The 18,493-nt window shown below is 49.5% G+C and overlaps 1 protein-coding gene across 2 annotated transcripts in view; it reads right to left on the bottom strand.

Moving 5' to 3' along the window:
• Nucleotides 1-18,493, bottom strand: part of PKP1 (plakophilin 1) — a 49,290-nt gene that overhangs the window by 29,639 nt on the left and 1,158 nt on the right. For both annotated transcript variants that reach the window (XR_747904.2, XM_010362688.2), the window contains exon 2: nucleotides 9,081-9,184. Coding sequence is in view for 1 of the 2 variants with exons in the window: in XM_010362688.2 (XP_010360990.1) it covers nucleotides 9,081-9,184 (104 nt within the window). In the remaining variant the exon portion in view is untranslated. The remainder of the gene's footprint in view (nucleotides 1-9,080; nucleotides 9,185-18,493) is intronic.

Raw genomic sequence — 18,493 nt, 5'->3', positions numbered from 1 at the left:
CTGCCTAGCTGTGCAGCCTCAGGCCGTCGCCTCACCTCTCTGAACCTCAGTTTTCCCAACTACAGCATGCCCTGTAAGGCTTCTTCTGAAGGAAGGCAGTTCAGCAGTCTGCGATTCACCCCTTGCTGAAGTCACAAGCAGCCTCCTTCCCAGCCTGTCTTCATCCCCTTCCAGGCCTCGCCCTTGGGCGCCCTGTGGGGGCGGGAGGGGAGGGGCTCCGGGTCTAGAGCTGCTTTTCTCCCCACCTGTGTCTCTACAGATCCCCTGTCCCCTCCCCGTGCCTGAGCTGATTTTGTTTTCAGCTGAGTTTGCTCTCCTGGGGCAGGCAGGCCTCCGTAGAGACATGCCAGGGCCCTGGGGGAGAAAGTAGAGCCTCACCCTTGCAAAGGGTAGGGATGGCTCTTCCACTCGCTTGGGAAATTCTGCTGCATTTGTCTCGCTGAGCCTAGTGACAAAAGGAAAACGCTCAAACCAGAAAAAAGGCACCAGAAGATCCCCCCAGGACTGTATTTTGATGACTTAATCCCATGCCTTGCTGGCTTCGAAACTTGGCCAGCAGGAGAGGCTTGGCCCACTTCTCCCCCTGCCCTTCTAGTCCTTCCCTCCTCTTGCTCTTCATACCCCCTGCAAAGTCCACTGGGGTCCAGACTCAGTTCTGCCAGATTTATCTGTGAGGTCACAGGCAAGTCCCTGCACTTTTCTGTGGTTTGATTTCCCTGCAAATAAAATGAGAATAACAAAGCCTGGTCCACCTACTGAGCTCACAAAGACTGAAGGATCAAGTCAGGAGATGAAAACACAAGCAGTTTGTACAAGTTCAAAATGCTTCAATAATTCAAGGGATTATTAAATAACCGGGGTGCCGCGGGTTGGAGCACTTCCCCCTTAAGAGCTGACTGAGAACACAGCACAGATGAAACAGCCTTGAAAGCCACCACCTGTGGCTCATTCAGAACCCAAGACCCCCTCCCCAGATGTCCAAGACTCAGAACTTAAGCTGGGGAAGCAAGGCTTGGAGGTCATCCGGTCCCACGCCTTCAATGACAGATGAGGAAACTGAGGCCTGGAGAGGTTTAAGTTAGCATGTGCTGCAAAATTTAGCTTTTAATTATATCTTCTTATGCTGTTGTTTTGTCTGTCATTTGTTTTCCACTATAATGTAAGGACTTTAAAGACTTGTTGGTTGAGTAGATTAGTTTTTGTCAGGGCCAAAAAAGAAAAAAAAAAGAAAAGCCCAAAATGAAACTCCACCAATTTCTGCTGGAGCAAAATAAAAAAGTTTAGAATTATCCTTGATTCTTCAAATCTTCTCTCTAAAGTTTCATATTAGAGGAGAAGGAGAGAGAGCAACAGCCGACTCATCCAGAAGCTTCCTTCTCTGGAGAAGACAGAATTCCATCCTCTGTGGCCGGGGAATTGTCTGCCTCACAATATCTCATCAGAATGGAGGAAATCGAGCCCCAGGCCCATCCAAGCATAAGTGTTCCCAGCCTGGCCATCAACTCAGAGTGCTACACAACATGAATGGAAATGATTGAGGAAGACTTGTTGATTAGTGAAGCTAAAGGAAGAAGAACTGGCTTCTGTTGTCTCTGGGAAGAGTGGAGTTCCTTCCTGCAGACATCCTGAGAAGGACCCACTGCTGACCGCATCCTGGGCTGCCAAAGCTTGGTGCTCCCCACTTGCTAAGCAGCTGCCACATTGAGTCCCTTGGCAGTGACGAGTCTCCCTGCACATCCTAACCAAAATGCCCTGGCCTTCCCTCTCCACCCCACTACAAGGATCCACACTGTCAGGACAGTGACTGTTGGGAGTCTGCCCTCTCCTGGGTCAGGTGCTCCTCCCTGGGGCAGGAGGCTGGAGGGGCCAGCATGCTCACTCAGACCCTAGGAACATTGTTGTGAGGTTGTGATGAAGGCCTGGCAGGCTTACGAGACCTCAGGAGCTGGCAACGTGAAACCAGTTGCCCTCCTTGGGGGGATGCCTATTCTTTGTGAACAGTCAGCAAGCCACTCTCAGACCGCAGCCCAGACCTAGGGGCATTCCTGCTCTGCCCTCCATCCTGTCTGCTAAGGGCAGCCCTCTCTCCTCTCATACTCAGTTCAAAGCTCAGCTCCTCCAGGAGCCGATCCCGACTTCCTGCACCTGGAGCTTGCCCTTGGAGGACACCACTTGCATTTGTTCACTGGAACCGTGTCCTCCTCCCTTTGCAAGCCCATGCTGCTGACATGGGGCCATTCTCTGACTTATCTTCCCAAAAGAGCGACACAGAAGCCAGACATCAGAGTTACAAGGAGGTGGTCTGAGCCACCGGCTAGTCTTGCTGATGATAAGCCTGAGGTCCAGCAGAAGAGGATTCCCCGACACAGTCACGGGGAACCAGCCCTCAGACCAGTGTTTCTTCCTTTTCTCCACATTCTCTCTGGACTCTAAAGGAGCCTCGCTGGCTTGCCCAGTCCTCAGTCAGGAGGCAGAGCCTCAACTCACCTGCCATGGAGGAGAGAGCAAGCCCAGAAAGGAGCTGCCCAACCCTAAAGGCAACAGAAGCTCCTTACGGGAAGCAGAGCCACTCTGATGGACTGTGGCTTGGAAAGGAGGGCCCCTCCCAAGGAGTACCCAGACACCAACGTTTGCCATAGGCTTCTCCTTCAGTTTAATACAAGGAGTGTCCCAGTGGCAGCAGTGTGTCTGTGAAAGCACACAGCGTGCTCCTTCCACAGGGAGAGGTGCCCCTGGAGCCGGCCCGCCCGCCCCTGCTCACTCACCTCCATTTTCTCTCAGAGGCACATTCTGTCCCTTGGCAAGTAGGATCATTGCCTCTTCATGTTGGGGTGAGAGCCTGGGGCCCTTCTAGGACCCTCCTATCTCCCAGGGCTGGGTGAGGGTGAGTCACAAGCTGGCAGCGGGGACACTGAGTTGGCAGACACATCAATTGCTCCCTCTCGGAGCAGGATCCGTACCTGCCTGGGAGTAGGAGGCTTTGGTCTACTATCAGTCCCTCACCTGGACTTTTCAAGAAAAGACGAGAGGCCCGGCAGGCACTGCCGAGGGAACCCAGCTCACACACCTGGAAAGTGGCATTTGGAGCTGAGACACACGGTTTGGAAAGAGGGAGTTGGGTCTAAGTCAGGGTAGTTATTCAGCAGAGCTACTTGTTGTGCCTCAGTTTCCCTGTCTGAGAAGCTAAAGTAAATGAAGTCCTACCATCTCTCCATCCTATTGCAAGGGCTAATTAACTGCTGTTTTCCTGGTGCCTGGAGTGCTCAGATGAAAGCAAGGAGGAAATTAAGAAGCTTTTATGCATCTGTAGGCTTGAAGCAAAAATCTGGGCTGGAGGAATTAACACTGCCTCTGACCCTGGAGGGACCACCACACAGGTTTTAGCTATGGGGCCCTGTAGCCACTCAGAGTCAGCTCTCAAGCCACATGCATCCCTAAGTGAGTCCTTGGCTATGATTTAGTCCAATTGCCTTGCTCCATAGTTGAGAAAGCCAAGGTCTAGAGAGGTGAAGGCCACTCCAGATCCCTCAGTTTGTAGCAGCCCAGCTGAGACTGGAATCCATGCCTCCCACTGCTGATGTGGTACGTCACATCCCTAAACTTCATACTGCTCTTTGAGATAGGAATTTTCACCCATTTCCGAGATAAGCAAGCTGAGGTTCAGCTAGATTAAGAACTTGACTACAGTCACACAGCTAGTTAAGGAGCAGACTTCACTAAGAGTCACACAGCTAGTGAAGTTCCTGGCCAAAGTCCAGGGTCAGGTGCTCCTCCACACTAGGCTGTCTCTGGGCATGGCCTCTGTTGCCTGTGGATTGGTAAGGACAGTCTGTTTCTGCTGCTGCTAGGGTAGGAGTCCTGCCGTGTTTCTCCCTGGCAGCCCCTCTGCAGTACCTGGCCCATGGCTCTGCCCTTGTGGACACTGGATTAGCATGGCTGTGACTGAGGGTGAACCACCAATCTGGGGAGCACTGTGCTTGGCTTCCCCATCCCCTACTGGAGTGTGGTGCAACCCCAGTCCTCTCATCTGTAACAGAGGCTTCATCCACATTTCTTCAGGTCTAGGGTGGCCAAGATCAGTTCTCCTTAGGGTAAGGGTCCCTAGTACATTGTCCACAAGATTCTGTCACAATGGGATCGTCAAACACAGACATATCAGTTAGGCAAGTACAACTGAGAAGAAGCTGGGAGAAAGATTTGCTAGTAAGTCCTGGGTTAAAGTGGAGAAATGGGGTCAATGAATAGGACGATGCCAAGACAAAGGCAGAATTCTCGCTTGTTATATTCTGGGAATTCTCACTTTCAGGTATGCCAGGCTGGATTTAACTGAGTGATTCAATGTGGCAGTCACCATGGTCACCCTGTTCCAGACCTTCCGCTGGTGATGCCTGAACGGTTTTCCTCTCTACTGATTAGATCCTGAGCAGGGTGGTGCAGTACAATCCACTACCTAAGAACTTTTTACTTGGTAGGACTCCCAGAAGAACTGAATGCTCAGGGTGCACTTCTTGATTTGAAAATAAGTAAACCCTTTGGAGCTGAAGATGATAGACAAAAGGATTGTCATCTTAATCCAGAACCATTCCCTGGAAATCAAAATTGCCCACACACCTCAGCTTCATTGAGGACAAACCCATGTGATCAAGGCCTATTTTCAGCTTTGGAGTAGAAAGGCTGTGCCTTTCCATGGCTCCAGCTCTCTATTGCCTGCATCCTGGTCTTTGCTGACCCAGAGGAAGATATTCAAGGGACATATTACAAGGACAACTAAGATGGGACAAAAATCCTCCTTTTCTTACCAGAAATGCTGCAGCCTAAAGTAATTCTGCTTCTGCTGGGTCCCTAGCCTAGGAGAGGAGCATGTAAAGGAGTGTTGTTTTTATTACAGGAATGAGTGGGGAGACATCGTGATGGACGGTTGCCAGATTTAACAAATAGATAGACAGCGCATATAGTTATATTTGAATTTTACATAAACAACAAATAATTTCTAAGTTAAGGCATGTCCCAATTATTGTATTTTGTTGTATTTTGTCTGGTAACCCGGCCCGGAAACCCATTAATGTTTATAGCCAAGTGAACCCAGCTTGAGTCTAGGAAGGGAAAAACAGAGCCTCTCTCCTGCCTCTTTTGAGCTAGGCTGACTCCCCATGGGGAGAGTAGGCCTGGTTGGAGGGGTTGGGAAGGGAAGAAATGAAGGGACTCAGATTCACGAGTGTCTTGCAGATCCCTAAATTTTAGTATTTAGTGTTTAGTTGTAATGTTCAAATATTGAGAATGTGGAAACCCGCAGAACAGCAGTCATAAGAAGTGCAAATGTCTGGGGTAATGAAAACAAACACCACTAGGTGAGGAGTTAAGAGGTCAGAGATCTAGTCTGCTGTATCAGTAACCAGCGGTGTTGCCTTCAAGGAGTAATTTCTCCTCTCTGGGCCTGCATTTCCTCAACTGTAAAATGCAAACAGTGTTGGGCTCTAATATTTCACAGGTCTGGTGCTGAGAATCAGAACAGCATAACTGAGTATGCAGCTGAGAAATCAGGCAGCAAGGCGAAAACCTGCCCCATCTTCTGCTCCATCTCACCATCTGCTTCCTCTCCCTGAGGTCTGTGGGACTCTGAGGTTCCAACGTTGTCCTTCAGCAGATCTTTCTGCCTGAAGGAGGAGGAGGCTGGCGTGGCCAGCAGAGAGCAGGACATGGACTGGGCCAATGACTTTCTTTGGAGCAGTCTTTTATTTTCCTTAAGCCCTTAGATGCTTTTTGTGTGTCACACTATCTTTGTTCCAACTTTTATTTTATTATAAGAAAGCCTCTCTACATTCAATTTGTGAAGTGAATAATCATAAAATTAAAAATAATATGATGATTGTTTTTTAATTACAAGGCTATTATTGATACAGACTATAAGGTAAAACTATAAGGTAGGACCATTGCTTTTTAAACATTTTTAGAGCCTTCTTTTTGGAATTGCCTACAGATCCTTTACATATTTAAATGAGATATGTACAGGAGGTGACAAAGCTTTGCTATTTGAGGATGGTTTGATATTTAAAACTAGAGTCAGATCTGAGGAGTGAGGTGCTCCAAGTGAGTAATATTGTTTCTGGTCAAACCCAGGTCATGACAATAAAGAAATGAGACTGGTTTTCTTATCTGGCTCCTGAAATGATGCTGAAGACAGTTCTAAAATTTTAGGGGTTCTAGAAACATTCTGAGCAATGGCAGAATTGGTGTCATGCTCCAGTACAGAAACTAATGCCTTTATCCTATTTGTCTGTTGACCTCTGTGCTTCTAACTTGACTGCAAGTTCATTGAGGGCAAAGTCGGATTCTTTTCAACTGTGTTTCTGTAGCGTGCCTCACTCACTGCTGTGCCTCAGCAATTGCTCAATACAAGTTGGCTGACCAAGTGAATATAAAGTATCTGCAGCAAATGACCCTTCATCAGCTCTCAAAAGCTCCTGAAAATATGCTGATGATGCTTGTGCAGATAAACTACACCCTCCTCCCCACCCTCCGTGCCTTCTGCCGCCATATTGGTTTCACCAGAGGGGAGGAATAACATTGTCCTGTGCCAGTTGTACCATCCATGGGAAAATCCCACAGACATAGGATTATCTCATGCCGCAGATCTCTATTGCCTTTTTGCCTGCTCTCCTTCTCCCTATGTCTGGACCCCGTTTGGTTTTGCCCAGGTTTCATCTGATTATATGTCTGGCTCCAGTATCAATTATTCCACTTCCTCCCTACTTGGCCTCCTTCCTCTGCCAAATCTTCATGTGTGCTCAGCTCTTCCCTCTTCCCATAGCCTCTCCCGAACTGAGAGGAGATGGGACGTGCCTCAGCAGCTACCCTGCCATGAGTCATGTCTGCAGTCCTGCCAGCGAAGGAGCAAGGAGGGTTGGGTCTTAGGGTGTGGAGAAGGAAAGAGATTTTCACTGGTTGTCAGAAAATGGGCACAGGGTGGGGTGGGGACAGTTTGGGAACATTAAAAGCTAGTGAGATGACTGAGGACTGAGTTAATTAACCAGAAGTGAAATGTTCAACATGGGCAAAATAAAGATTTTCTTTTTCTTTCCTTCCTTCCTTCCTTCCTTTCTTCCCTCCCTCCCTCCCTCCCTCCCTCCCTCTTTCTCTCCCTTTCTTTCTTTCTTTCTTTCTTTCTTTCTTTCTTTCTTTCTTTCTTTCTTTCTTTCTTTCTTTCTTTCTTTCTTTCTTTCTTTCTTTCTTTCTTTCTTTCTTTCTTTCTTTCTTTCTTTTTAGAAATACCTTCCCGGATTACACATTTCCATGGTTACATTACCCATTTGATAATACTTCACAGTTAATGTCATCTGATATCAACCCATGAGTGAAGTAGACACATGAGTATCATCATTCCCTTTTTATGGATGAGAAAACTGAAGTCCAGAAAAATTAAACTATCTAAAGTCATAGAGCCAGAGAGGGGCAGAACTAGGACTAGAACCTACGCCTCCTAAGCTCTGATCAGGTAACGTCATTTAAGTAAAGACATGTACCACCTGTACTGTCAGCATAATCATCCATTCTGGCTGCTGGTGGAGTGATCTGCCTTCCTTGGGTTTCATCTAATCCCTTTATGCTGCATTCCTAAGCCATTTTCTCAATTTGGTCATCACCCTTTGTGTCAAAGCCCTTTTATTCACATCTATGCTTGATCTGTCAGCTTACTGGGTTCAGTCTGCTGGGTTTATTTTGCACTAAGAGTGTCATTTGCCATCAAGAATCAGGAAAAAAGTGAGGGAAGTAAATTCGCAGCAAACCTGGTTAATTGTCCCCTTTCGTCCTCAAACTGTAATATGTAAGAAAGACATAGCCTCCAAGATTAGCCCCAAAAAGAACTCAGGAATGGAAGAATCAAGCACATGACAAAAGAACACCAAACTCATAAACTCCCCACCCTCTCCTCTCCCCAGGACCCAGGACCTTTGACAATCAATCAGGAGTGATATCTGTGAGATGTCTGTGTCTTAAAGCAAATGCTGCTGAATCCTAAGGCCCCACCAAGACAGAGCCCCAGATTCCCACAGAAAAACAGCCTTTATTCCCCATCCGACAATGTCTTGATGGCCTTACAAAAGAATTCCCAAGAATAATGCAGGCTAATGTTGCATTAGCGAAAGTAAATGAAAGTCATAGAATTTGGAGGCTAGGAGAAACCTTGGGTGCCATCTAGCCCAATACCCCTGATTTTAGAGCAGCAGAAAATTCCTGCACTGGCTGGTATGGTTGTATCCTGAGCATCTACTGCAGTGCTTGCCACAGAATTAGGTCTTAATAAAATATTTGTTCAGTAAATGGATAGATGAAGTATAGTGGATTGAGATCACTTAGAAAGCAGACAAAGTCAGGATTACGGGATCTAAAATAACCTCTATCCATGTTAATTTAACAAATAATCTTAAGAATTATTGTAATCTTTTTTCATGTACATTAGTTCATTTAATCCTGAAAATAACCGCTTGAAGTACTTTGTTATATCCACTTTCCATGTGAAGAAGCTGAGTCCCAAAGTTTGAAGTAACTTGCCCAAAGCCACATGCTCAGTGAGTAGTAGAGTTAAAATCTGAACCCAAATGTGTCTGGGTTGTCAGGCAGGCTCCATTCTAGCATGCAGCGTCATATGCAGGAGTCAATGCAGTGGACATGTTCTCTTGGATCTTTGACCATAAGCATAGAATGAAGAGAGATGACCCTTCAGGATTTTCCTAGAAACATCTAAACTGGTCCATGAATAGACCTCAAGAATGCAAACATTTCCCAAATCCATGATCAAATCAGACCTACTGGGAAATAGACATTTTTTAAAATGTCTTTTTAAAATGTTTTTCCCAAAATGTTCTCATTTGAGACATTCAAAAATGTCCAGTCAGCCCAAACAAGAACCACCTATGAAACAATGGCCAAGTCAACAGACCTAGTCAGAGTTAATGAGCCTCAACTCACGGACCAAAGCCTACATCACTCTTTTTAGCAACTGGTGCAGATTTTCTCCACTGTAAACCCAAAACCGTCCCCACAAGTACTCCAGGTCTTTTAGGATGGAAGCAGTTCCTTACCGGATATCCCCATGAGCCATTCCCTGCCTGGAACTTGGAGTAGTAGCTGCTTCTGCTGGTGGTCCCATAGTTGTAATTGTCAGCCAAGCCATCATACATGGAACCTAGAGGAGAAAGAAGGGGATTAGGACAGGGATGGCTGTGATCTTCATCCACCCCTCTTCCTCAGGGCATCATTTCTGCATCCAGATCCACTATGCCCATGGAGAAGACCAGGTCTGAGCTCCTGGAGGAGAAGGTGGGGAATGTCATCTCCATCTATTTCCACATCCTCCGCAGCCAGGACCAAGAGAAGGGCTACCATAGACCCCCGCAGGGACAGCTCTAAAACTCTCATCTGTCCCCTTCCCGGGAGCCCAGTGGCTCTGCTGCTGCTTGGGTAGGTTAACACCTACAGGTCAGGACTTGGTCTGGAGGGCCTTGGAGCATGGCCATTCCAGTCCAGGGAATCATCACTCCATGTTCCACAAGGATAAGATTCCCACTCGGGGGAGACAGGCAGGATCCCAACATTCCCAGTCCAGCAGCAACAGCTGATTAAAGACTGATTCGGGGGAGGACTCTGGATTCAAATCTCAGCCCAGCCCCTACCAGTGACCAGACAAACTTCCTCCTCTTCTTTCACCTCCAGCATACTCTGGCTGGTGAAGGGGGAGCGGCGATCAACCTCAAAGGTCCAGTGAGGATTAATTAATGTTTTCGGAGTGCTTGGAGACCCACAAATGACAGGCTCCGCAGGAGGACAGAGTGTCATTAGAGTTATTAGTGGCAAAGTGGCTTTGCATCACAGAAAACAGAACTGAGTTTGGGGCTCCTAGTGGGGCCACCCCCTTTTCTCCCTTTCACTGGCCAGCAGGGAGACCCCATGGGACAGCCTTGACTCCGCACAAGCTGGTCTGTTCACCGTCCTGCTGTCCTTGAAATATGGCCAATGGTGACAGGCTCACCACTTTACTCACATCTCCTTCCATGCCAAACCTGCCTTCCCTCCTCTGCCACTACCTTCTAATCTTGCTTGTCTCTTGAAGCCAAGCTCAAGACCTCACCCACTTCAGGAAGCCCTTTCTGACCAGCGCTGCACAAGGCAATCTCTCCTGCCTCTAAACACATACTGTCCTGCTCTTGATAGCCCAGGTCTCATTCTGCCCTGCGTCTCATTCCCTCAACTATACTGGGAGCTCTACGAGGAGTAAGCCATGGCTCCGTGGCCTGCCCCACACTCTTGTTAAGTGATAGCCTTGGGGGATGAAGGCAAGTGAGATCCAGTGAGAGCCTCCTAAGAGGGATATGCACTCCTTTTCTCTAAAGTGATGGTCAGATTCCCCCCATCAGAAACCCTGTCTAGGGGTAAGAGAGTTGGGCAGTGATCTCGCCTGGCCAAGTTAGCTACTCCCCATCTGCCACACCCACTTAGGCTCCCCAGCCATTGCCTGGGGGAGCAGGGCTGGAATATCTGAGCTGGGAGTAGAGGGAATAGCCATGGGGCAGCTTAGGAATGAGGCAGGGATCCCCACCTGGTGCCACCTCCCCTGTCCAGGGCCAGGTAAACCACCCATAGCCCACAGCAGAGGGTGCTGCCCGATTCCCTGCATCCCTCCATCATGGACATTAGGGGTCTCGAGCTGTGGCAGACACAGCTTGCCCTGGGGCCTAGCGGTATTGATATTGGTCCTGGTTCTGGTGCCTGGGCAAGTCATCTGCTCTCTCTGAGCCTCAGTGTCCTCTTCTGTCAAAAGAGAGGGCTGGCCTCTTACATCCCATAGGCCCCGTACAGTTCCAGTGGTGGTGTGATGACAGTAACACATGACTGACTGCATTCAGAGGAGCCAACTCCTCCTCTCCAGAGATACAGCTCGGCTTACGAGGAAGAAGGGCAGACATCAAAGGCCACACTACTGCCTCGTTTGCCACCTGCCTCAGAGTCCTCTGAGAGGCCTCCCCTATACCCTAGGCCCAGCCCTGACTCCGGAAGGGCCATCCGCCTTTGAGTGACATCCTGAGACTCTGCTGTGTGGCGCATTGAACCTCTGGTTTCCTCCAAGCTCCGGTGGAGTGCACACAGCTCTTCCTCCACCTTTCCCCAGCAACTGCTCCTCTGGCAAGACTGTCCTTATCAGGAAGAGGCTGGAGGTAATCTCGTGGGCTCAGTCACTCAGGACTGGTACTCCCAGGGAAGGGAGCCGCAGCCAGGCACACTCACAGTCAGGACCCTAGGTGGCCAACTGCCAGGTCTTGTCTGCCTTCCTTCCACCCAGCCCACTTCAATCATTCTTCCAAGGTTTGATACGATAGAGTTCACTTGGCTCCAGCCCTGTGAGCAGGTATTTCTCACTAAAGGTCAGGTGTGGGTCAGCCAGCTGCTTCTGGATGGAAAATTTGGGGTGGTGACAGACAGAACTCTACGGAGCACTGAGGAGGCCTCCTGCTATGAGAAGCAGCCCCAGGGATCTTGCACCAGGGCCTCCTTGCCCATCTTCTGGGAGAGAACCTGTCAGCATGATGCTGCTGTCCTCCTGGGTCATCAGATGAACCATCTTCTCCCACCACACCCTGCACCTGCCTGCCTCCCTCTCATACACTCTTCTCTGTGTGAAGGTAGAGGCCTCTCTGCCATGGAGGTGGCAGTGGACACACAGACACATGGAGGAAGAGGCCAGAATGCCCTACAGTTCCCAAAGCCAGTCCCCATGTCCAGTGTGAACGTTGGTAAAGGCAGGTGTGACTGTCACTCACTTGTGGTTGGGCCAAGGCCTGCAGGCCCTTCCAGGCAGTTCCTGAAGGTGTCTCCTAAGACCTTTCTGTAGTTGGGGTCTGCTTGGCTCTGGTGAGAATGAGGGTAACATCACACCTGCCTACACTGCTAATCTGGCAAAAGTTGACAGTATTTGGGGCGGAGGTGGTGAGAGAGGGGAGGTGTCCATAGTTGTCACACACCTGAAATCACAGCTTGCAGTGTGCCAGATAACCAAGGAGGACTGGGGGCAGGTGTGCTCTCTCTGCAGGAGTGCTGTTCCCACAACAAAAGTGATTTTCCGTGCTCTTGACCCTGGGGTGTCTGGCTGGTAAGCAATGCCCCCTAAAAGTCAAGTTCAACAGCAAGAGCATGGGCTTCTAATGAATGTAATGGTGTTAGCTCACTCTTCCACTTGGTCCCCAATGTCTCTAGAACACAATTCTAGGAAGCCTTTCCTGATGAATGACACCTACTCCCATCTCCATCTCATGCCCATACCAGTGTCCACCACCATGTACTTTGGATGCTCTCTGAAGTGCGAACCACGACTCTTCTTTCCTTGGGACCTTGAGCTCAGGGCACTGCCACAGCTGGGTCCGGGCCTGACTGGCCTGAACTGGCTCTTTGTGTCAATGACCTCGTCTCCCTTGCCCAACCCTTGTGGTGAACGTGCTCTGATGCCTGGTGCTTAGAGGCTCAGAATGGGGTCAGGCTCTCCTCCCACTCAAAGAGGTCCCTGGTGAGTGGGGTAAACCAGGAAGAGAGGAGGGCTGCTGTAGCTCTCAAATACTCAAGGCCACCTCCTTGAGGAGGACTCTTAGTTCCTGGGGAATGGGGGAGGGGCTAGTTCCCAGCTCACCCCGCAGAATCACTCCTACCCTCCAGATAAGCATCTGTTTTCCCCCTCTTCTCCCCAGATGGGCGCATGCACCATGAGCAGGGATGTGGTGGCTTCTCGGTGACACTGACAGTGTGCCCAACCTGCGTGTCATCCTCAGGAAGCATCTGCCCACCCACAGAACCCCAGGGTCACGGAGCAAGTGCCTCAGAGCATCTGCCATTTTCCCAGGTATACAAGCAACACAACCTGCTCTGTCCACATAGCTTGTCCGATTTTATGTCCCTGTTTTAGGGTGTAAAACCATCTCAGAAAATCTACCGCTCGGGTCACCAATGTCCTGGCACACTGCTTCCCTTTGGTGCCTTAGACAACGACGGGCTGATTCTCTCTTGTGTCATCGGTGCAACTCAAGCTTTCTCACCTACAAAACCTTCGCAAATGGAGGCGGCTTTTTCTTTAGGATGAGTGGAAATCTCTCTCCAGTAGGGGCAGGCATGCCTTTGCAGGGATGACTCATCCTCTTCCACCTCCAAGCTTTCAAATAGGTCACACTTACTGCACCTGAAACATTCTTTCGCTTCTTCTCCAACCCTCCCCCTGCATTCAAAACCTTACACAAAAATCAGCTTCCCCTAAAGATGACCCCACCCAGCTCTGAGCACTCCAAACCTGCCAGCATAACCACGTCAGCGCTCAATCCAGTGGCTGACTCTGCACTGGCTTATGGGTTCCTTGGAGTGTGGCTTCTGTACACTTGTGTGTGTGTGTGTGTGTGCACTCCTCCCAGAAGGTAGGGCCTGGGTCTCCCCAGCCAAGCTGGGAGCTCCCTGAAGCAAGGAATCTTCACCTTTGGTAGATCCACACTACACACCCCTAATCCCAGAACATCAGCCTTCCTGACCGAGAGGCTGCCCTGCAAACAGAGGTCATCAGGAAACCCGCTTTCTCCACTCTCTTTCTCCTCAAATCCTTCTTCTTTGTCACAGAGAAAGCTGCTCGGAACAGATTCTTGCTGACTCTGTCTCCCTTAAGGCTGATGCTTCTTCTAGCATATTCTACATTTGAATAAAGCCCACCTGTCCTTCAGCATGAAAAGCTTGAGAAAGGAAGCTCATTTTCCTTTAGTCTTGAAAATGCCTTTACTTCACCCTCTGAAATCTCTTTCACCTGTGGTGCCCAGAAAAGCTAGGCCCACAGCAGCAGGAATTTAAATGAGATAACAAGAACTGCCAGGAAGTTACTGCTGAGACAATATTCTCAGAGGTGTTTCGGAGTGGGCAGGAGTGGACTGTGTCTGCAGGATGGTTCTAGCTCCTGGAGGGAGGACTGGCCAGCTAGCCTCCTGCCCTCTCTGCTGGGCTGCTGGGAGCACCATGACCATGCCTCCCAAACTCAGCAGCTTCTAGGAGATGGGGAGGGCAAGAAGTTCAGCACAGCCTCACCGGGCACTTTTGTGTGGCTCTTGACCTTTTCCTGGGTGTACGTACTGAACAGAAATGCTGAAACAAACTGGGTTGCTGTGACCTGTGTTCTCTCTTCTCCCTCTGCAGCCCATGTGACTCCCTCAGGCTCTGCTGAGGCGCATTCAGACCCGGCTCTGCCACAGTCCTGCTGCTCTTTCAGCAGATCTGTTCATGGCCACCACCAAGCCTGAGGACTGGGCAGAACGTGGGAACATCCTGTGGGGACAGGACGGGCGCAAGGGGTCAGGGTGGTGGGTTAGAGTGGGCAAGGGTCGATGGGTTCAGGTGGGGTTCAGAGTAAAAGGATCTTGCCAGCAACTACTACATTAGGAGTGTGTGTGTGTGTGTGTGTGTGTGTGTATGAGAGACAGACATGGGTATATGTCACTGTATAGGGGTGATCACCCATGCTGGATCTATGTGAGTGAAGGACAGGGACTGGAACAGTGGTTCTCCAACTTGGCTATACATCAGAATCACCTGGGAGTTTTTGAAGCCCCGATGCCCGTGTCATCTTCATACTCACTAAGTCAGAATCTCTGGGGGTGGGACTCAGGCATTCGTGTTGTTTTAAACTTCCAGGTGATTCCAATATGTAGCCAAGTTTGAGAAGAGTGGATGAGAAGACTTTTTAATATGTTAGGATGTTTACAAGAGAGACACGATGAGTGGCATGCCTTGAGGGGAAGAGCTTTTTGGCAGTACAGCTGCTGGCGGTCTGGGCAAATGGTTTGCAGAGCTAGAGAGTTATAAAATCTATTTCCAAAGAGTGTTACCATTGCAAAGCACTTTGGAGATGATCTAATCCAACCTCTGACAGCTGCAGAGATCCAAAGAGAGGCAGCGACTTGTCCAAGATCGCACACCAGGCAGCAGTAGATGCCAGGCTGGGCTCCTGACACAGCACAGCTGCAAGGACACACGTGTACACACACGTAACGTATGTGTGTGCATGTTACGTGTGAGTACGTGTGTGCATGTATGGGTGTGTGGATTCATGTGTGAGGTATATTGTGTATACATGCGTATATGCATGTGTGATGTATGTGTGTACACATGTGTGTGCATGTGTCCAGCGTATGCCTAGAAGGGACTTCACATGAAGATCTCTAACATTCTTCCATTTTATTTTGTTCAAACATTACACATCTTCTAAGGGTCACGCCTCATCACAGAAGCGATTCCCAGATTTCTAAACCTAGAACAATTGGCACATTGATACTTACAATGATATGGGGTAGGGGGAGGAATTTGTACTTTTAAAAAATCTCTGCCAAGGAGCAGGATCCAGAGAAACAGCATTTGCTGCGAAACACCCTAGAATACCCAGCATTTTTGCATGTGTTGTAACAGGCCAACGGAAATTCTGGCTAAAACTCCAACTTTAAGCCAAGGTGCATTGTAAAGAAACAAGAATTGGTTCATTTGAAGTTTAATTAGTATGTTTCACCAATGGAACAAGCTAAAGCACACATAACCATTACCATCTGCAATCTCAGCTTTGGTCCCAAGAAAACAACCCCAGAAGTGATGTCTATGGTCAGGAAAAGAAACTTTCAAGAGACTCTAATGAACAGAACATTCACTCTGGCAGAGGCTCATGCTGAGACACAGTCAAACACAAATACAAAAAGCCATCAAAGTGGGGGCTCCTGAGGCAAGCTCCTTCACTGTGCAGGCTATGGAGTTGGTGCAAGCGTGCCCCCTTCTCCCCTGACGAGGGCTGAATAGACACAGGAACCACAGAAAGGGAGCAGATACCTCCCCTGGCCCGACATTGCCTCTGGCCCCTATCTCTGATTAGAGAGAAACAGAGGCTTAGCAATTTTAGATGGGAAACAGTACTTCTGTGAAGAAGGGAGAAAGACAATTTCAGGCCAAAGGCTGAAATAAAAAATCATGGATGGCTTAGCAGGCAGTGAGACAAAGCAGGCAATGGTGCTGGTATTGCTAGGACTTCCCTGGAAGGAGACGTGACAGGTGAAAGGAAGTTCCTTTCACTGAACTGAGTGTGATCTGTGTTCGCAGTGGTTGGGGAGCACTTGGGTTAGGGCAAATGAGATTCAGGTTCAGCTCTAGGAAGAGATTCTAAGTGAAGTTATAAAGATCTGGAAGGTGGATAAGTGTTTCCTTCCCCATCCTCTGGGAGGTCGTTTCCCTAGCAAAGATCTTTTGCTGGGTGGTGACATCCCCCTCAGTTTCCCCTTGCCTCCCACACAATCTGGGAAGAAAAGGATGCCAGACACCCTGAGGCACACAGGGACAGCCTGAAAACACAGGGGAGCAATACTTCAGGGGCAGTTCAAGATGGGTAGGCAGGTTAAGGGCAACCTCCTTCTGCAAGGTCTCCAGGCCGCAGAGGCCACCTTCTTCCTGCCTGGGACCTTCATGACCAGGGTGAGGTGCCTGTCCGATCTGCAGCACTTCAGGGAGGGCATGAGTGCGACAGGCATTTGGTGACAGGCTCCAGGGGCCCTTTGTCCAGCCCTCAGTGGCTCAATACTCCCTCAGTGACAAGAGAGAAAAGAGCCCTAGTGGAAAGGAACTGAGAAGCCACTTATATCACAGGACCAAGGATGGCTGGTCCTGACTGTCCTTCCTGGGGTACAAGGAGCAGTGCCTACTCTTCCAGGCAACCTGTGGGGTGTGGCTGGCCTTTCTTAACTAGGGGAACTTTGGATGGGATTCAAGGGGCTCAAGAAGACCCGAGGTGAACTGACTCTGCTCTTGGAAGAGACTAAAGGAGAATTTGAATCTGTCCAGGGGGCGAGGGAAAATGTCTGGGCATAGTCCTTCCATAGCCACCAGCTCATTCCATTCCAGGAACCAAGGCAGGCTCCTGACAGGTAAACCAGCATGAGAAGGAGGGAGCAGAGTGAGTAGAGGTGGCCGCAGAGCAAATAGGGGACGCTTGGGCGTTTCTGATGGAGAGGACAAGGAAATCTGATGAAAACTAAGCTAGCTAAACCAGAAACACCAGCTCCAAGTGACCAAACCGCCTCTTCCAGCAAGGATGCCTCTGGGGAAACGAGCCTCCTTTAGGAACCTCTGCAGAGTCTGAGGGTAGAGGGGACACGCCCACAGGGCCAGACTTTGGAGTGTCTGGAGAGGTAGCCATCAGCATCAACCCTCCCCTGAATGAAGTCCCCTGAAGGACCTTGGGAGGAAAAACAAAGAGGGAACAAAGGAGACCTTATCAGATAGAGGTTCCCCACAAAGACCAAGTCCAGAAAGCGCACTTCATGCTGACAGACACTCAGCCGATATCCTGATAGGTGGGAGGAAGAAGGGGTCTTTGGGGCACCCAGGGCCACTTGAGTTTTCTGGAGTTGTGAGCCAAGAGCTCAGGCTGGGATGGAGTGGAAGTGAGAAGGGGTCAGCCAAGTCTTGGGCAGAGAGGAGAGTAGGTTGAGCAGTGCCCTGGGCTATAGCCAGAAATGGGGGCACTTTGTTCTTCCAAACCTACTTCTAAAGAGGCTAGGAGGCACCTACCAATGCACCAAATAAAAGGGAAGGAGGCCTGTGCTCTGGAGGCAGCATGACCTTGAGTGAAAATGTGAGGAGAGGAGCCCAGGGCCCAGACAAAGGCAAAGAGCACACAGAGCAGCAAAGGCCTTTAGGTCTGGGGCCCAGGAAGTCCTCTGCCCGCCATTTTCCTTCCCTCGGCTCTACATGGGGCCACTCAGGAATGGGGGCTAGGGAGTGGGTGGGGGGACAGAAGCCAGAGGTAGAAAGTGTGAGGTAGGTGTGTGTGTGTGTGTGTGTGGTGGGAGAATGGCCAAGGTTGGTGTCTTTTGTCTCCTTCCACCTTGTTACCCTCTGCCCCTCACTCTCTCCTAAGGCCTATCTTAATAAATAAGTCTTGGTTTACCTGTACTGGTTAGTGGTGGGTAAAGTCTTTATTAGTATTTTACTAAACTTAGCTAAATAAAATAAGTAAATAAATAAACAAGTGGAATCTTTGCTCACTTGTGTGTAATTCTTACCAGGCATCCTTTGTATTAAAGCATTTATTTGGTCTATAAGCTCTCCCCTGTCAGGTACTGCCCCTTTCTCCTTGAGTTTCGCGGGTGCTGCCCCTTTCTCCCAGGCTTCCCCAGTCATGGGATCTGGCCTCTCAGAGGCTGGAGGAGGGGGCGCCAGGCCCGGGATCCAGCTTGGAAAAGTTGCCGTGAGGGCTCAGCTAGAGGTCTCCCCGGGACTTAGGGGGATTTCCAATCTGCCAGGCTCATTCCTTACTCTCCCCATGAGGCACTTGTCTACCTAAGCTGGGTGAGGTAGAAAGAATTCAGTGGGAAAGAGGAGTTCTGCATTGGCTCTTCGGGAAAGAAGGCATCCTGACCCCCTTCCCTGTTGTCAAGGGACCCACTGGCCC

Source organism: Rhinopithecus roxellana, chromosome 1 (assembly GCF_007565055.1).
Source record: "Rhinopithecus roxellana isolate Shanxi Qingling chromosome 1, ASM756505v1, whole genome shotgun sequence".
Classification (NCBI taxonomy): domain Eukaryota; kingdom Metazoa; phylum Chordata; class Mammalia; order Primates; family Cercopithecidae; genus Rhinopithecus; species Rhinopithecus roxellana.
This window is presented reverse-complemented; position numbering and strand designations above follow the sequence as displayed.